Source organism: Vipera berus (genome assembly GCF_964194415.1).
Source record: "Vipera berus genome assembly, chromosome: 3".
NCBI classification, from domain to species: Eukaryota; Metazoa; Chordata; class Lepidosauria; order Squamata; family Viperidae; genus Vipera; species Vipera berus.
In genome coordinates, this window is record NC_138204.1 from 10,395,703 (window position 1) to 10,414,828 (window position 19,126).

General features: G+C 43.3%; 1 protein-coding gene across 1 annotated transcript in view; it reads left to right on the plus strand.

Annotated features, from left to right (window-relative positions):
• Positions 1 to 19,126, plus strand: part of LAMA5 (laminin subunit alpha 5) — a 240,553-nt gene that overhangs the window by 190,675 nt on the left and 30,752 nt on the right. Inside the window, exons 51-59 of the mRNA XM_081322853.1 lie at positions 1,809 to 1,920; positions 3,584 to 3,754; positions 4,933 to 5,129; positions 6,075 to 6,191; positions 7,491 to 7,645; positions 11,322 to 11,463; positions 13,885 to 13,987; positions 15,309 to 15,419; positions 17,322 to 17,501. Of these exons, the coding sequence (XP_081178979.1) occupies positions 1,809 to 1,920; positions 3,584 to 3,754; positions 4,933 to 5,129; positions 6,075 to 6,191; positions 7,491 to 7,645; positions 11,322 to 11,463; positions 13,885 to 13,987; positions 15,309 to 15,419; positions 17,322 to 17,501 (1,288 nt within the window). The remainder of the gene's footprint in view (positions 1 to 1,808; positions 1,921 to 3,583; positions 3,755 to 4,932; positions 5,130 to 6,074; positions 6,192 to 7,490; positions 7,646 to 11,321; positions 11,464 to 13,884; positions 13,988 to 15,308; positions 15,420 to 17,321; positions 17,502 to 19,126) is intronic.

Consider the following 19,126-nt stretch of genomic DNA (forward strand, 5'->3'; position numbering starts at 1 on the left):
CCTAGAGGAGGCCTCCCAGGCCTAGACTGGCTCACAGGAAGTGTGTGAATGTCACTTCCGGAAATCTGTTCTAGGCCTGGGAGGCCTGGAAGAGGCCTCCCAGGCCTAGAACAGCCCACAGGAAGTGCATGGATGTCACTTCCGGAAGTCCATTCTAGGCCTCAGAGGCCCAGGCCTGCATCCACGCAGAGAACCGGTTGTTCAGGTATTTGAATCCCACTGCTGATTTTACCGTGTTACTAACTTTAACAACTGCAGTGATTCCCTTAACAACTGTGGCAAGAAAGGTTGTAAAATGGAACAAAACTCACTTAACAACTATCTCACTTACCAACAGAAATTTTGGGCTCAGCTGTGGCCATAAGCCGGGGACTGCCTCTATTACAGCTGATACAGTGGCAGCTTTAGGAAAGTCATCTGGTAACTGGAGAAGCTTAACGTTGCTAGTGACGGAGATCTTTCTCCTCTAGTTTCAGAAGTCAATGCTTCACTTTAAAACCTACATGTGAAAATAGCTAGGAATATCCTTCCTCGTGCACCAGATATAATCACACCTGAATTTATGATAGGGGGACGAAGATAAAGCTATCTGGTGCTGATTATTTAAGCATCATCAAGCAAGGGATTGCAAGATCTTGCGTGCCTGCACTTCTCTTTTTCTGGAGAGAGAAATCCTTATTTATTCATTGATTTGATTGATTTTTGTCCCACCTTTATTACTTTTATACGTTAACTCAAGGTGGTGAACATATGAAATACACCCTCCTTAATCCTTAATCTCCACCCACACCGACACCAAACCGCACCAGTTTCGGTTTCGATCATCGGCCACGCTACCACCCGCCTCGCTCGTGAGTTCATCAAAGCCTGGCACTCCACAAGCAATTCCATCCACAGACACATTGACCTACAACCAGCCTACGAACCCCTCAGGATCCAAATCAACCACACAGCCAACCAGGGACTGCACTGACCCTCAACCAGCCCACGGAAGCCCCCCCTCCCTCCCACCACCAGTTCACCTGCCAAGGACCCTGACCTGATGTAGCTTCCCCATCACAAGACCCATCACCAGACCCTCGCTGGTGACTCCCACTTGACCCATCACAAGACCCTCACTTGACACACCCACCCCTGAAGCTCTTATAAACAGAAGATCACTAACATCCCTCCTAAACTCCACTGAAGATGTTACACAGCCTGGTAATGAAACGTTCAGAAACCAACCCACGAGCTCAGAGAATGGACTTTCACCCTCATCCTATACCCGTGCTGCAGATATTCGCCACTATTGCACTATTTCCTCCTATTTTCCCCACAGCAGCAACCCTTTCAGATGGGTTGGGCTGAGAGAGTCTGACCCAAGGTCACCCAGACAACTTTCATGCCTAAGGCCGGAATACAACTCCTAGTCTCCTGGTTGATGGGCCCTCCGTCTCCTTTAGTAATTCATTTCATTGTCAAAACTGCTGCTCATATCAGGCAAGGGAGAAATGATCATACCCTGAGTGAAGAGAACATGGCATGTTCAGACAGCTTTGGTGGCTTACCGTTTTAGCCATATTCCTTCGGATTCTGCCAGGAATCTAAAGGCTATTATGTGGGCCATCAGCACAACCCAAATCACTTTTTAAAATATTACTTTATTATATCTGTGTATCTGCGACAACAATGTGATCTTTAATTAATCTTTAAAAGAAATTTCACTGAACTCACAACTGTCTTTAAGCAAACTCCCCAATTCCTGCAAATGGTTGGCCTGCCCCTGTATCTTTCCACATGATCTAAACCGACAATGTTGTTTTTAGGCAACAATGACCCACAGAAAGGCAAACAGTCTGATGGATGTTACCCAGGAGACCTATCAGCTAGCAGAGAGCCTTGTTCTGAATGTCACTGAAATTCAAAATAAAATTTATGGTAAGGCAGAATTCTATAACCCTTTATATTTTCCAGCTTTGAAAAAGCGCTACTTGTGGAATTGCCCAATTCCCATTTTAAAAAACAGCAAATAACCCAAGAGTGATGCTTAAATTTCAAGTGTGACTGTGCAAGATTTGGGTAAAATTTATGCTGAATGTGTCTACGTAAGACGTGTTTTTTTCATAAGCAACTGTTGTGAAAGGACTCATGTGAACAGATAGTCCCAGCGACAGAACCAAGATGACGCTGATTCTTTAGCAAAGGATCACCTCATCCCAACCTACAGCTTAGTCCAGGGGTAGGCAACCTCGGCTCTTTTATGACTCATGGACTTCAACTCCCAGAATTCCTGAGCCAGCTATGCTGGCTCAGGAATTCTGGGAGTTGAAGTCCATGAGTCATAAAAGAGCCGAGGTTGCCTACCCCTGGCTTAGTCCATCACTGACAACCATTTATTTAGTGACCCTTCAAAGTTACAGCGGCACTGAAAGAAGTGACTTATGACCATTTTTCACACTTCCGAACGTTATAGCATCCTGGTGGTCATATGATTTACATTTGGATGCTTGACAACTGACTCACTTTATGACGGCTGCAATGTCCCAGAGTCATGTGATCCCCTTTTGCGACCTTCTGACAAGCGAAGTCAATGGGGAAGCCAGATTCACTTAGCAACCGTGTTACTAATTTAACAACTGCAGTGATTCACTTAACAACTATGGCAAGAAAGGTCATAAAATGGGGCAGAACTCACTTAAGAACTGTCTCGCTTAGCAACAGAAATTTTGAGCTCAATTGCGGTCGTAAGTCAAGGAGCATGTGTAAATCATTGAAAAACAGAAAGCAAAAGATGGTCACAGTCCAGGGGTTCTTTCATACCGAAATTATTTCCCTTAGTTATATATTTGAAAGGCATTTTGATAGCAACCGCTGAAAGATAGAAAATGTGTGTAAGCTTCTTAGCTTTGTGATGTGTACAAGTAGTCCTTGACTTACAACAGTTTGTTTAGTTACAATGGCCCTGGAAAAAGTGACTTGTGACCATTTTTCACCCTTATGACCATTGCAGCATCCCCGGGGTCACGTGATCAAAATTTGGATGCTTGGCAACTGGTTTATATTTATGACAATTGCAGTGTCATAAGGTCCCCTTTTTGCGACCTTCTGACAAGCAAAGTCAATGGGGAACCCAGATTCACTTTAACGACCGTGTTACTAACTGAACTGCAGTGGTTCACTTCACAACTGCGGCAAGCAAAGTCGCAAAATGGGGTAAAACTCACTTCACAAATTTCTCACTTAGCAACATACATTTTAGGCTCAGTTGAGGAGTGCCCGTATAACTTTCGAACAGATACAAACGTAGGCCTGATAGTAGCATGGTTGCACATCCTGGTAAATGTAAAAAAAAGGGAAGAATAATGTAGTGGAATAATGGTTTGCAAAAAGAAATAAAATGATATCAAAAACCTCCATGGGAAGAGACTCAGTGGGGTATGAGTTTGCGAAATGGTGCTGGTTCTAAATACCAAGTCTGACAATATTTTCGAATCCTGAAAGAATCGGCTTTCTCTGAAAGGGAAATCAAGTTGAGAGCTTTCATATGCCCATAGGTCTGTCCAAAAATTGTGCACCTCAATTGTTGTGGCTTTTTATATAGATCTCATACATCTGATGGACACTTTTACCACAGCCAACGCTAGTTCTACCTCAGCAGAAGAGTTTCGTCAGAAGATAGCTGAGGTTGATGCTATGCTGAGGCACATGAAGGCTATAGATTTTAGCTTCCAGAGCGCCATTGCTGTGGAGGAGCGCGATGAAGCACAGAGTTGTGAGTATGACAGAGAAAGCAAATGGGTTGAGCGAGGGAGTCTTTTCCAAGGATTTACATGTTGTGTCTTAAGATATTCCGGAATCCGGTTTATTGATATTTGAGAGATGAGGCTTGAGTGAAGGCAGACTAGACTCTTAAATTCAAGATATCTTGCAGTTTTGATTTTATTTAAGTTCTAAACCAAGTTAAATATATTTCCGAAAAGGTTATGCTTCTGTTTTCCTTCTGAAGGCAAGTGTTCCACTGATTAATTGTTCGCACTCTCAGGAAATTTCTTCTTAGTTCTAAGTTGCGTCTCTTCTTGCTTATTTTTCAACCGTTGCTTCTTGTTCCAGCTTCAGATGCTTTGTAGAGTAGCTTGACTCCCTCTTCTTTGTGGCAGCCCCTGAGATATTGGAACACTGCTATCATGTCACCCCTAGTCCTTCTCTTCATTAAACTAGACATACCAATTCCTGCAACTGTTCTTCATATATTTTAGCAATACTGCATTCTAACCGCTGCACCACCACGGCTTACTTTAAACCTTAATCTCTTGGCTAAAAAGAAATACTAAGACCCATCTTTTAAAAATTATTTTTGATCAATGTTATATTTGATGACATTGTTTGGTTTTTTAGATGCCTTGGGCATGACCACCATAGTTGGGGCCAAAAAGAATTATCTCTAAAAATTAAAAAGGAAGAATTCATAGAGTGTGTGCATGTTCTGAAAATTACTACAAGAAGAAAGGCTTCACATCTGACACAAGCCATTAAGCGTGGCATCTGACTGCGATTATTTAATGTAGTTCAATATTTGGGGGCTTCTACCTAAAAAGCCAGTGTGACAAGTTTTAAAAATCACATTAATTATAACATGCAGATTTCTTAATCCAAAGAATTCTAAACCATTTCTTCCAAAATATTTGTAAAGCAAGTACAGCCATAGTATCACCCTACTTCAATGATAAAGTTGTTCACAACTTGTCTTCCTTTTCTCTCTTTCGCAGAGGTCTCCAAAGTTGGCAACTTTAAGACGTGGCTGGCTGTGGAATTCTGGGAGTTGAAGTCCACAAATCTTAAAGTCGCCAAGTTTGGAGACGCTGCTCTTTTGGAATTGAGGCAATGTTAACCTCACCATCATGGAACTCTTTGATGTTCACCGCTAATCTTTTAAAGCTTTCTTCCTCTCAGTGCTGAATCGCGTGAGGATTGAGCTCTTCAGCAAGTTGGAGGCCAACCAACAACTGGTCAATCAGATCAATGACCAGCTGGATCAGTACAGTTCAGATCTGATGGACCTACGAGATGCCCTGAATGAAGCAGTAAATAAAACCCGACAGACAGAGGACCTCAACAGCCTGAATCGTAATCACTTAGAGGAAACACAGGTAAAAACTGAAACTTTGGGCTGCAGAATGAGTTACTACCGTATTTCCCCTAAAATCAGATGCATTAGGGCTTATTGTCCAGTTAGGGCTTATATCTGGGGAAATACGGTACTAAATGCGTCCACCTGGCTGACAATCTTAACTGGGGCTTATTTTTGGAGTGGGGCTTATATTACGAGCATCCTGAAAAATCATGCTTGGGTTTATTTTACGGTTGGATCTTATTTTGGGGGAAACACGGTATGCCCCGGGGTATTTTGGGATACAGGTAGTCCTTGACTTGCAAACATTTTTTTAGTGACCTTTCAAATTACAACAGTACTGAGAAAAGTGACTTATGATTGTTTTTCAGACTTACGAACATTGCAGCATCCCCATAGTCACATGATCATAATTTGGACTGTTGAACCCAAAATTTATGTTGCTAAACAACACAGTTGTTTCTCGTCACTGTTGTTAGGTGAATCACTCCAGCTATTCAGTTAGTAACACAGTTGTTAAGTGAATCTGGCTTCCCCATTGACTTTGCTTATCATAAAGTTGCAAAAGGGGATCACCTGACCCCGGCACACTGCAACCATCATAAATATGAACCAGTTGCCAAGTGTCCGAAGTTTGATCATGTGACCGTGAGGATGGTGCAATGGTCATAAGTGTGAAAAATGCTCATGTCACTTTTCTCAGTGCCATTGTAAGTTCGAAAGGTCACTAAATGAATGGTTGTAAGTCGAGGACTACCTGTATCGGAACAATAGGGGAATCGTTCTGCAGGTAAATACAGAGAATTTTTTTAAAAAAGAGGAAAAAAGAACTAAAACAATGAAAATATTGTAGGAAACAGAAACATTGGGTGTATAAATGAACAATGGGCAGAGCGCACTGGACTTTGATGATCAGACATTGCTTGTTATGCATTAGTATTTAATGTTTTCTCATGTCTAACAGCTAAAGAGCAAGGAAATGGAGAAACAATATGGCACAATCCAGGCTACTTTGAGAATGGCTAAAGACTCCTTGAGGAAGATCTCTGAACATCTGCAGACAATTATAAACGCGAAAGAGGTAAGTGATGTAAGCGATAGGCTTCTCTGGGGAAAAGAAATGACACACGTGGCTCTAGGAACCTAAGAGGTGGGGATGTGAGAACTAACAAAAGGATGTGATCCGCACAATACAGGTAGTCCTCGACTTGCAATAGTTCTGTCAATGCTGCTACCATTGGACACTTGCATTGACAACAGATGGAGATGCAACCACTTTCTTCTTTTTGCTTTCAGAGTTAGATGATGCTGGGGGAAGGAATGTGCACAAGAGTCTAGCTAGACATAATAACACTGAACCTAGTGTGAGAACCAAGGTTATTGAAATAAGAGATGATAAAGAATTGGCGGGCTGGAGAGCTGGAGGGGAAGCCAGCATTTCAAACTAGTTGGGGAATGTGATTTATGACTGTTAACTGGAGGAGGGAATTGATACTATGTGCTCAGGGGAGGGGAACTCAGATTTTGGCTTTGCTTGTGTTAGTGCCGATGCTATGCTACTCAAATAAAGATTCTTTAAGGTAAACAATGCCTCGAAGTTCTTTGAAGAGTTTCATCTGTCGGAACCATGACAAGTTTATTTAGTGACTCTTCCAAGCTAACAAGAGCACTGAAAAAAGTGACTTATGTCCATTTTTCACACAACCGTTGCAACATTCCCCCAAATTCGGACGCTTGGTAACTGCCTCATATGAATGACGGTTGCAGTGCCCTGGGGTCAGGTGAACAGTTTTTGCAACTTTCTGACGAGCAAAGTCAACAGGGAAGCCAGATTCATTTAAACATCCATGTGGCTAACTTAACAACTGCAAGGATTGACTTAGCAGCCGGGGCTAGAAAGGCCGTAAACTGGGGCAAAACTCACGTAACACATGTCTCACTTAACGGCATAAATGTTGGGCTCGATTTGTGGTCGTTAAGCCGAGGACTAGCTACAACTGTTTCATGAATACTACACAAGAAAAAAAGCTCGCAAGGTTAGGGAGGAAGAGGAAGTATGTTGGCTTTTTTGATCCTGAGGTGTAGTGTTTCAGAATGCTGCTTGGGACAGAGAAGTGTTCCTCCGCCTTGATAACTTTTAAGATGTGTGGACTTCAACTCCCAGAATTCCTCAGGCAGCGTGGCTGCCTGGGGAAATCTGGGAGTTGAAGTCCACATATCTTACTAAGGCTGGGGAAAAACTGGCTCAGTTGGTTATCATAGCCGGCGTCAGGTGTTTGGATATTCTCCCGATTCTTCGGAGAGGACCCTTCATCCAGAAAGAGAAAGAGTGGCAAAGCAGGTCTTCTGAATGGTGACCAATGCTTCCTTTGTGTTTCAGGAATCTGAGAGGTTACTGGCCCAGCTAGATGGAGCCAGATATCCTCTGTCTGAAAAGGCGAAGGAGTACACTTTGGCTAGCAACAAGATCCAGAAGGTGGAGTTGGCAGAGCAGCATGCAAAACTACTAGATGACCTGGCACGAAATCTCTCCAGGTAATAATTGCTTCCCATTTCATGGCGTCTCATTTCCTGACCGGCTGTTGAAATGCAGTGAAGCTTCTTCTCCTCAGCCCAAAGATGCTTTTTTTTCAGGAGGCAACTGGGCTTTCTTGTTTTTCCTTTGAAGACGTTTCGCTTCTCATCCAAGAAGCTCCCTTCATCTCTGACTGAATGGTGGGGAACGGAAGGATTGATACTCCTCGCAGACGGCTGGTCATTGGCGTTCTTTTAGAGAGTCGTTGAGGCCACTTGGAGGTTTATCTGTGTCCTCAGGGTCACCTGAATGGTGCAAATGGATGTGGAGCCTTCTTGGAACGACTGAAAGGACTGTGTTGTAGACTGGAGATAGTTGATGTTGTATCCCTCCCCCTCTGTTGAGAAAGGGCTGTTCAGTTTTGACCTAGATGGCCTCTTTGACCCCTCTTTCAAACCAGCGGTCCTCTCTGTCCAAAAAGTGGACTTTTCTGTCTTCGAAAGAGCGGCCTTTGTCTTTCAAATGCAGATGGACTGCTGACTCTTGTCCTGTCCTATGTTGTGCCATGTGTTTATGAAGCGGCTGTTTCGTTTCCCCAATGTACAGATCGGCACATGGCTCGCTGCATTGTACTGCATATACCATGTTGCTCAGTTTGTGTCTGGGTGTTTTATCCTTGGGGCGGACAAGCTTCGGCCTTAGTGTATTCTTGGCTTGGAAGTGTGCACGTGTGTTGTGTTGGCTGAAGCTCCCCCTCAGCTTTTCCAGTATTCCTGCAAAGTATGGAATAACTACGTTGCTTCATTTATTGTTTTCTTCTTTGTCCGTTATGGAGGTGCTCCTACCGGTTCTTTTTGGGGATTTATGTTTATCCTCAGACATAAAAGTACTTCCTTCTAGATCCTAGGTAGTCCTCGACTTACAACAGTTCATTTAGTTACAACGGCACTGTAAAAAAAATGACTTATAACTGTTTTTCACTCTTACGACCGTTGCAGCATCTCCATGGTCACATGATCAAAATTCAGACGCTTGGCAACTGACTCATGTTTATGACGGTTGCAATGTCCCGGGCTCTTGCAATCAGCTTTTGCAGCCTTCAGTTGGGAAGCCAGATTCATTTTAGAACCATGGCTATTGACAACTGCAGTGATTCACTTAACAACCGAAGGCAAGAAAGGTCAGGAAATGGGTCAAAACTCAAGGAACAGCTGTCTCACTTAGCAATAGAAGTTTTGTGCTCAGTTGTGGTCGTAGGTTGAGGACTATCTTCATTGTCATTCTGCATTTCAACACGACCTTCTTCTTTTTTTTCCAAAACAGCCAAGTTTCAGATAAGTGTATTGAACACAAATGTGAAATGAGGGGGGGGGGAAAACGATTTTTGCGTTCAAGGAGAAGAGAAAATGATAGATTGCAGTAGGATATATAATCAGTTCTCGCTGTACAGTAAACCAGTTCTTGCTTTTAAAAAAGGTGACATGGAAAGTCAAGAAAAGCAGGTATTTTTCAAAGCAATTTTGAAAAAGAAAAACCGATGTTTGACATCAGGTAAATGATGGCTTTTCTGAATCAGTGCCATTCTGGAATATTTCTCAGTGCAGAATGTGCTTCCAATTTTTCATCTCACTGGTCATTAGAAGAATTTTCCTGCAATTGTGATATATCAAGTCATCAGCTTCAGGATTGCCCTGTATCCAAAGCCAGCTGTGGTCCTGGCTCGGAAATGGGTCCCTCTTGGCAATACTAGAAATCTCAATATTGCTCCGTACGTGATTGAATTCTTTTTCTGGCATCGCAGTCCTTTCAAAGCAACCTGAACATTGAACAAAAAAATAAAAAAGATGCTTTCCAATATTAAAAATGAATATTTTATCTTAACGGTAGAATTTATTTATTTTTTAATTTAAGAGTTTCTTCTTTTTCTTCTTGACTGAAAAGAGAGTTGGCTTTATTTTGTACTAGATGGAAGGGTTGCGCGCCATGAAATGCTTTTTTAAATCATTATGTTAGTAAGTTTGGAAGACATAATCTAATTTCAGGCTGTTTCTCAACATTAGGGATTTAACGTGAACACCCCCCCACTCTCTCTCTCTCTCTCTCTCTCTCTCTCTCTCTCTCTCTCTCTCTCACACACACACACACACACACACACACACAGACACACACACACACACGCTGTCAGGCTTCAAAAATCAAAAAAAAGACATTGCAACTTTTCCTAGTAGATTTCTTTACTGTTCCTCACCTGTAGTAATTGTGAATGATTTTATCTGCTGTGTGCCATAACTGTTGATTTTAATGTCTTTTCTTCTTTAATGTTTGCTGCTGTAACGGCTCAGAGTCATTGGATACGAGATGGGCGGCAAATAAATTTGATAAATAAATAAATATAGACGGAATCTTGCCAAAGTAAGGCAGACTACCAGCCCCCGTAAAGCATTTGCACTGAGAACCGTTAAGGAGGAGCTGTCTTCACCTTCTTTCTCTCACGCAAACTATCTGAACAGTGTGGTCTTCCCAAATGCAGCCCCTCCCTCTTGGGAATCCAGACTACATTCCGTCACCAAAGAGTTGAGGTTGTTTTAATACTTCACCAATTACTAGGTGTTACTTTTGAAGCGACTGTATTTTACTGTATTCTTGCTACAGTCATAATCTGGCCTATTTCAAAACTACTCGATTCCTGTCTTTTTATAGAGTGGGTTTCTTCCTAATAGTATTACTCTAAATGCAAGGAAGAGCGGTTTGCAGGTCTTTCCGATCTCTCCTGCTTGGTTAGCCCAGAGTTCCCCAATGTTTCTGGCTTTGCGGACCGGCAGGGGAAGGAGAGGGGATGGTTCTGCATGAGTGGTGGCTAAGCGCACGCAACGGCTCCATTTGCACGAGCGGTGTGCACGTGGGCCTGCTGCTCACTTACTTGGAGCGGGTGCGCTCACCCACTAGTGCAGGTAAGGCTGCGCGTGCTCCCTTGCCAGCCATTTCCACAGCCCCGTTGCAAACCCCTCATGGCCCATTAGTGGGCCACGGCCCACAGGTTGGGGACCCCTGGGTCAGTCCTTCAAAGGCACGGAGGTGAGAAGAGATAATTGGTGATGGATCTTAGGAAAGACCCATCCTTGAAACTCCGTAAATTGACCAGCTCTTCTGCAAACTACCCTCCGCAAGTAGTGCTTGACTTACAATCACAGCTGAGACCCAATTTTCTGTTGTTTAGGAGGAAATTTGTTGCGTGAATTTTGTCCCATTTTATGGCCTTTCTTGCCACAGTTGTCAAGCAGATCGCTGCATTTGTTAAGTAAATCCCCCGGTCGTTTAGTGAATAAAGCTTCATTCAGTATTTTTGATTGTCGGAAGACACCTCGACGGGTCGCAAACGGAGAACCCGTGATCTTGGCATGCTGCAACCGTCATAAATATGAGTCAGTTGCCAAGCATCTGAATTTTCCTCACGTGACCCTGGGGATGCTGCAGTGGTTGTTAAGTGTGAAAACTGGCCATAAGTCACTTTTCCCGGTGCCGTTGTAACTTTGATTGGTCACTAAATGAACAGTTGTAAGTCAAGGACTACCTGTATTGAAATTGTGGGGAAATAAAACTAGTTAACACCATTGAAAATTCAGTCCTTCTGTTGGCAGCAGGAATCCAGTTGGCACTTCTGATAAAAATGGGTATTTGTTTTGTTCTCCAAAACAGCATTATCCATGGCACAAACCAGGATGGCTTTATTCAAAGGGCCATCAATGCTTCCAACGCCTATGCCAGCATCATTGAGGCGGTGAAGAATGCAGACGAGGCAGCCAGCAAAGCCCTCCGTGCTTCTGATGAAGCTTTGAAGGTAGGAATGTTTGTCTTGCAATCTCTGTTTGAAAGAGGGCTATAGCCAGCTCACCTGCCAAGACCCAGCAGTCAACCCCCCCCCCTCTCTTGTCCAGGGTAATAATTTTGTTGTTTTAGTGAGACAGCTGAGATTTTCATGGAGGACTGCTTTCTCCTTAGATGACAATAGAATAGAATAGAATAGAATAGAATAGAATAGAATAGAATAGAATAGAATGGAATGGAATGGAATGGAATGGAATGGAATGGAATGGAATGGAACGGAACGGAACGGAACGGAACGGAACGGAACAGAACAGAACAGAACAGAATAGAATAGAATAGAAAATAGAACAGAATAGAAAATAGAATAGAATAGAATAGAATTAGAATAGAAAATAGAACAGAACACAAAATAGAATAGAATAGAATAGAATTAGAATAGAAAATAGAACAGAACAGAATAGAATAGAATAGAAAAGAAAATAGAATAGAATAGAATAGAATAGAATAGAATAGAATAGAATAGAATAGAATGGAATGGAATGGAATGGAATGGAATGGAATGGAACGGAACGGAACGGAACGGAACGGAACGGAACGGAACGGAACGGAACGGAACGGAACGGAACGGAACGGAACGGAACAGAATAGAATAGAAAATAGAACAGAATAGAAAATAGAATAGAATAGAATAGAATTAGAATAGAAAATAGAACAGAACACAAAATAGAATAGAATAGAATAGAATTAGAATAGAAAATAGAACAGAACAGAACAGAATAGAATAGAATAGAAAATAGAATAGAATAGAATAGAATAGAATAGAATAGAATGGAATGGAATGGAATGGAATGGAATGGAATGGAATGGAATGGAATGGAATGGAATGGAATGGAATGGAATGGAATAGAATAGAATAGAATAGAATAGAATAGAATAGAATAGAATAGAATAGGAATAGAATAGGAATAGAATAGAATAGAATAGAATCTGGAAGGGACCTTGGAGGTCTTCTAGTCCAGCCCCCTGCTCAAGCAGGAGGACCTATACCAGACATGTCAAACTCGCGACGTCACGTGATGTTATGTAACATATTGGGACGGTTTTGCCATTGCTGGCAATGGGGTGGGCAAGGCTTCCGGATGATGCGTCTGGCCTGCGGGCCGACAGTTTGACACCCCTGACCTATACCATCTCAGGCAAGTGACTGTCTAGCCTCTTCTTCAAAATCTCCAGTGATGGAGCGCCCAGGATTTCTGGAGCTGCAAAATCTGTGCAAGCCCCAGTGTCACTTCATTGAGGGATCAGACCTTCTGGTTTTGAAATGGCTTCTATTTGAGCAGGTGGAGGTGGTGGCTAGGAGATCCGTTGCCCACAAGCTCCTTATCACTCAGGTCACAAAAGGTCATTGGGGGCAGAGCTCACTTAATAACTGTCTTGTTTTAACAACAGAAATTTTGGGCTCGAGGAACACCTGGATTCTAGGCAGTCATGGAATAGTAGAGGCTAGAGGGAGAAGAGTGTGCACCAAGAGAAGACAACCAATGGAGGCTGGTACTCTTGCATAGGGCCCCAAAGATGCACTTTCACGAGGCAACGGGACTTTCTTGTTTTTCATTGAAGACGTTTCGCTTCTCATCCAAGGAGCTTCTTCAGTTCTGGCTGGATGGTTCTTGGATGAGAAGCGAAACCTCTTCAGAGAAAAAGTAAGAAAGTCCAGTTGCCTCGTTGAAAAAAAAGCATCTTTCGGATGGCTTACGACCTGGATGACTGAGAATCTCCACAAACATCTTGTTCTGTTCCAGCCTACAACCGGCCCTGTTTGAATGTCAGGGACAACCCCTTTTTATAGTCAACAGGCTGGAAAATACCCAACCAAATTTATTTACAAAAAGTTCAAACAAGAGTTAAACGAAAAGTTCAAACAAGAGTTAAACCAAAAGTTCAAACAAGAGGTAAACAGGAATAACAGACCAGGACTCTAGCAGAAGATCTTCAAACGGTTGCCTTCAGCAACCAGCACCTCCCACACCTTCCCCTTTTATCAGCAGTCCCAAGGCGTGGCTTCTCATTGCCTTCTCCCGAGTTGCCTCATTGCCTTCCTCCGTTCTGCTCTGTTGGATTGCCTCCGGCTCCTAGCATCCCTGAATAGATCCAGCTGTGAATCGTCTACATCCAATACCTTGTGCTCACACAGCTGAGCCTCATGAGGAACACGACTGGAGGGGCCAGGCTGAGAGTCCTGCAGTGCATCAGAGCCTCCCTCTGATACCAAAGGCTCTCCAAACCCCTCCTCCTCCAGATCCATCAGACTCAGCTGCCAGTATTACAGGCTGACGCTGAATCACAACACATCTTGCCTAAGGCGTAGCCTCAAAATATTCTGTGTGAGTTTCTTGGCAGGTGAGATGGGACCAGCTATCTTATTTATTTGCAGAATGTCCTCAAGCACAACCTTGGAGACAAAGCAAAGGAGATGAAGAAAGACAGCCGTGCTTTAGAAGAAGCTGCAAAGGGAGAGCAAAGGAAGCTCAGTGGAGGTGAGCAAGAAGCCAGCAGCGCCTTCTCCACCCAGTCTGGTCCATTAGACCCGACTTCTCCCCTCAATCCCTCCTCTTTACACTGTTTGCCACACTGCGTATCACACCCGGCATTGTCATCTGATGCCTTGGTGGTCTTAACGGCTCTTCGTTGTCCTTAAATTGGATTAATGGAGGTTGGAGGTTTTGCCTCCATCTGATTACTGCCTGCCCAGAACTGGTCCAGTCAAACAACTGAGCCATGGAGCGTGTGTTTGTTCTGCGTAAGGAAGAGAATGAGAGTTATTTTGGTCTGTACCTCGTGTCAATGCCTTACTTTAACTGCTTCATTTGGCCGGGAGGAAATCTACCCGGATGTTGGGAGAAAATGAGAAAAGCCCGTGTACAGAATGGGAAGTGAAACCTCATATGTAAAACTAATTGGATAATGTGATTTATGACGTGTAGATAAGGGTGGGGGTTGTGTGTGTGTTAAGATGGGTTTGGGGGGTGGGGAAGGAGATTTCAGATTCTGGCATCCCTCCATGAGTGCCAATGTTTCGTTTCATTATTAAGACTTTTTAGATAAACAGTGTTTGCATTTTATTTGAACTGTGTCATTTATTGGAACCACGACACCTCAGTTAATTAGGTATTTGGCATTGTTTATAGAAAATATATATGTAAAAAAACAGGATATAAAGCCAGAAGTTAGAATAACAGAGTTGGAAGAGACCTTGGAAGGTCTTCTAGTCCAACCCCTTGCTCAAGGAGGAAGCCCTATAGTATCATTCCAGACAAGTGGCTGTCCAGTCTCTTCTTAAAAGCCTCCAGTGATGATGTGGAGCCCCCACAGCTTCTGGAGGCAAGCCGTTCCACTGGTTAATTGTGCTCACTTTTTGGAAATTCCTCCTTAGTTCTAGACTGCTTCTCTCCTTGATTAGTTTTCACCCACTGTTTCTTGTCTTGCCTTCTGGTACAAGGCAAAAGGTTATAAGAATAACAATACAAATGAAAACAGTTCTGTAACACTTCAATTTTCTCTCTGGTTTTAATTCCAGATCATCTGGAATTGGTAAAAAGAGGATGTAAGCTTTCTTTTGTGCTGTTCTTGGATTTAAGCGGCAGCTGTCTATCAATGAGACAGGTGAAGCTGTAACAGCAGTTCAACTTAATACAAGGGCTGCAGAACACAGTTCTGGAATTTCTTAGTGCATGACCTCAACATTCGTAGCCCGAGGTCATATTTTTAATGTTGCCACTGGAAATGTTACTTCATGAAATCTTGGTTTGAATTTCAATAACCATGTACTTTTTTTAAAAAAAATTTTTTAATCCCAAGTCAAGGGAACACTGGAAGCAGCCAAGAACAAATTGGCTGGCACCGAAACCAAGAAGGAGCAGCTTCTGAACCAGCTGAACTCAGCGAAGAACAAGTTGGCCATGGTCCATGGTAAGCCTATGTGTTGTCATTGACTTCACAGATTTCCCAAATAGCCATACAGGAGCCCTTCACTTTACAACCATTCAGAGCCTTGGTGGAGCAGTGGGCTGATGCCTCCTTAAGTAACACCAGCTGCCTGCAATTAGTGCAGGTTCGCGTCCCACCAGGCTCAAGGTTGACTCAGCCTTCCATCCTTCCGAGGTAGGTAAAATTGTTGGGGGCAATTAAGCTGACTTTGTAATAATGCCGCTTGGGGTGTGTGTGAAAGCCCTAACAAGCAGGCATATACATAGAATGAAGGCTACTGCTAAGCTTGTAAGCTGCCCTGAGTCTTCGGAGAAGGGCGGGATATAAATGTAATAAAAATAAATAAATAAATTTAGTGATCATTCGAAGTAACAACGGCACTGAAAACATTGACTCATGAGCAGTTTTCACACAATGACCACTGTAGCATCCCTCACGGTCGCATCATGAAAATTTGGCAACCGGCACGTAGTTAGAATGGTCACAGCATCCCAGTATCGTGGGATCACCATTTGTAACCTTCCCAACCGGTTTTTTGACAAGCAAAGTCAATGGGGGAGGCCAGATTCCTTCCCAACCGGTTTTTTGACAAGCAAAGTCAATGGGGGAGGCCAGATTCGCTTCACAACTGTGGCAAAAAGGTCATAAAATGGAGCAAAGCTCACTCAGAAACTGCCTTGCTTAGCAACTAAAATTTGGGGCTCAGTTGTGGTTGTAAGTCGAGGACTGTCTGTATCTGTGAGATTTCTTCTCAACCAACTGGAGATTTCAAATCATCAGGTGAGGTTATATCAGTAAATCTGCCAAGCTTCTGGACGGAAGGTCCCTAATTATGTATAAGTAGTCCTTGATTTACGACTGCAATTGAGGCCAAAATTTCTGTTATTACGTGAGACATTTGTTAAGTGAATTTTGCCCCATTTGACGACATTTCTTGCCACAGTTGTTGGATGAATGACGGCAGTGGTTAAGTTTGTAAGTGAATCTGGTAAGTCAATCTGTCTCCCCCGCTGACTTTGTCTATCAAGAAGGTCGCAAAAGGGGACCACATGACCTTGGAACACAGCGGTAGTTATAAGTACGAACCAGTTGCCCAGCCTCTGAATTTTGATCACATGACCATGGGGATGCTGCAAAGGTTGTAACTGTGAAAAATGGTCATCAGTCACTTTTTGTCCAGTGCTATTGTAACCTTTGAACGTTCGCTAAATGAAATGTTGTAAGTCGAGGACTGCTTGTAACATTGCACAACAAGGATTTGGCCTTTCTCTTCTGAAGAGAAAATTAGAATCTGACTAGATTCTGTTTGGTAAGGAAAAAGGAAGAAAAAGCAACGCCCAAAGGCAAATTAGCCCTACAAACTGAAGGCAGCGGCACCCGGGAGATTCCAGGATATGCTAGATGGTTGCGTGAAAACCATCTCATCTGGATCCTTGTGTCATTAAGAATGGAAAAAATTGTGCCACCTTCTAGATTACAGGGGTAGGCAACCTTGGCTCTTTTATCACTCATGGACTTCAACTCCCAGAATTCCTGAGCCAGCATGGGGGAACTATGGCCCCCTCATGACTTGTGGACTTCAACTCCCAGAATTCCTGAGCCAGCATGGCTCAGCTTGGAAACCTCTTCCTTTCCCCTCAGCATGGCTGGCTCAGGAATTCTGGGAGTTGAAGTCCACGAGTCATAAAAGAGCCAAGGTTGCCTACCCCTGCGCTAGGTGATTTGTGTATTTGTTCTTCCTGAGTTCAAATGAATCTGAACTGTTGCAGGATTTTGAACACTCTTAACTGGGCACATTTCTTTCATCTAAATTCTGGGAAGTTGTGTGTTTTTTTTAAAATAAATAAATAAATAAATTGCACCCTGTTTCGTTTCTTTTCCAAGACGATGCATCGGAGAAAATTCAGAAGGCCAAAGACACAGCCTTAAAGGCCAACGAGACAGTGGCTGGGATGGAAGGAAAACTGAGTGACATGGAAAAAAAGCTGGACGAGTGGAAAAAACAGTATGGAGATCTAAGAAGTGAAGATTTGAATCAAGCCACCCGTGATGTCAAGAATACTGGTGCGTAATTCCCATTCCTTCAGTATTTATGTTTCTTTGGATAGATGATAGATAGATAGGTAAAGGTAAAGGTAAAGGTTCCCCCGCACATGCGTGCTAGTCGTTTCCGACTCTAGGGGCCGGTGCTCATCTCCGTTTCAAAGCCAAAGAGCCAGCGCTTGTCCAAGGACGTCTCCGTGGTCATGTGGCCGGCATGACTAGACGCCAAAGGCGCACGGAGCACTGTTACCTTCCCACCGGAGTGGTCCCTATTTTTCTACTTGCATTTTGACGTGCTTTCGAACTGCTAGGTTGGCAGAAGCTGGGACGAGTAACAGGCGCTCACTCTGCTACGCGGCACTCGGGATTTGACCCGCTAAACTGCCGACCTTCCGATCGACAAGCTCAGCGTCCTAACCCACTGAGCCACCGCGTCCCACGATAGATAGATACTGGTGCATAATTCCCATTCCTTCAGTATTTCTGTTTCTTTGGATAGATGATAGATAGATAGATAGATAGATAGATAGATAGATAGATAGATAGATAGATAGATAGATAGATAGATAGATAGATAGATAGATAGATAGATAACCTTTGTTGTCATTTTTTACTGTGGGCAAAATGGCACACATTAAAAATGAAATTTAGTTCCTTGTTCTCAAAGTGTATACACACACACAACATACATTTAAATATACTATATACAACATATGTATAGACCTACACCCTTACATATAAGTAACATAGAAATAGTAGTCATTGTCCATCTTGAATACATAATGGAAGGAGGAAGCTTTAGAATTCACAAGGATAAAGATGGATCCTGCCTAAAGCGGGATTCCTTTGTGAGTATAGACACTCTTTTCTATTAAAAATACTTTGGAAGAGGATTTGGAATAAATGCCTTGAGGAACTTTTGTTTAATGTTTTTTGAGAGCCAGTTTGGTCTAGTGCACTGGTCGGCAACCTGCGGCTCTTTCAGCCTTCTTCTGCGGCTCCTAGTCATCCTCCACCATTTGCAGAGACAGAGACAGAGAGAGGCACTTGCGCTTCCCTTCTCTCTCTCTCTCTCTCTCTCTCTGTGTGTGTGTATAGTTCACACTGTTCTCCAAGAAGCTGACAAGCATTGGGCAGGGCACCTGCCTTTGCTGCGTCTCCACAGGAAACAGGAAGCAGTAGCTCTCAAGGGCAGGAGAGCCAGCCCAATAAGAATGTACGTCAGCTTGTCCAAGAACAGCATGAAGTCAGCTTGCAGAAGAGAGCGAGGGAGAGAAAGAGAGGGAGGGAGGGAGGGAGAGAGAGAGAGAGAGAACTCATGCACAGCAGCCTCTATTTCTTTTTAATTAAACTCTTAATCAAGTCCCCCCCTTGCGTGCGTGCGCATGCGCGCATTTTGCGGCTCCCAGTGGTTTTTTCCCCTCCGGGAAACGGGTCCAAATGGCTTTTTGAGTGTTTAAGGTTGTCGACCCCTGGTCTAGTGGTTAAGGCACCAGGCTAGAAACTGGGAGAGTGTAAATTTTAGCCCCACTTTAGGCATAAAAGCTGGCTGAGTAACTTTGGACCAATCACCAGAAGACTGTGAGTTTTAGTCCCGCCTTAGGCATGAAAGCCAGCTGGGTGACTTTGGGGCCAGTCAACCAGGA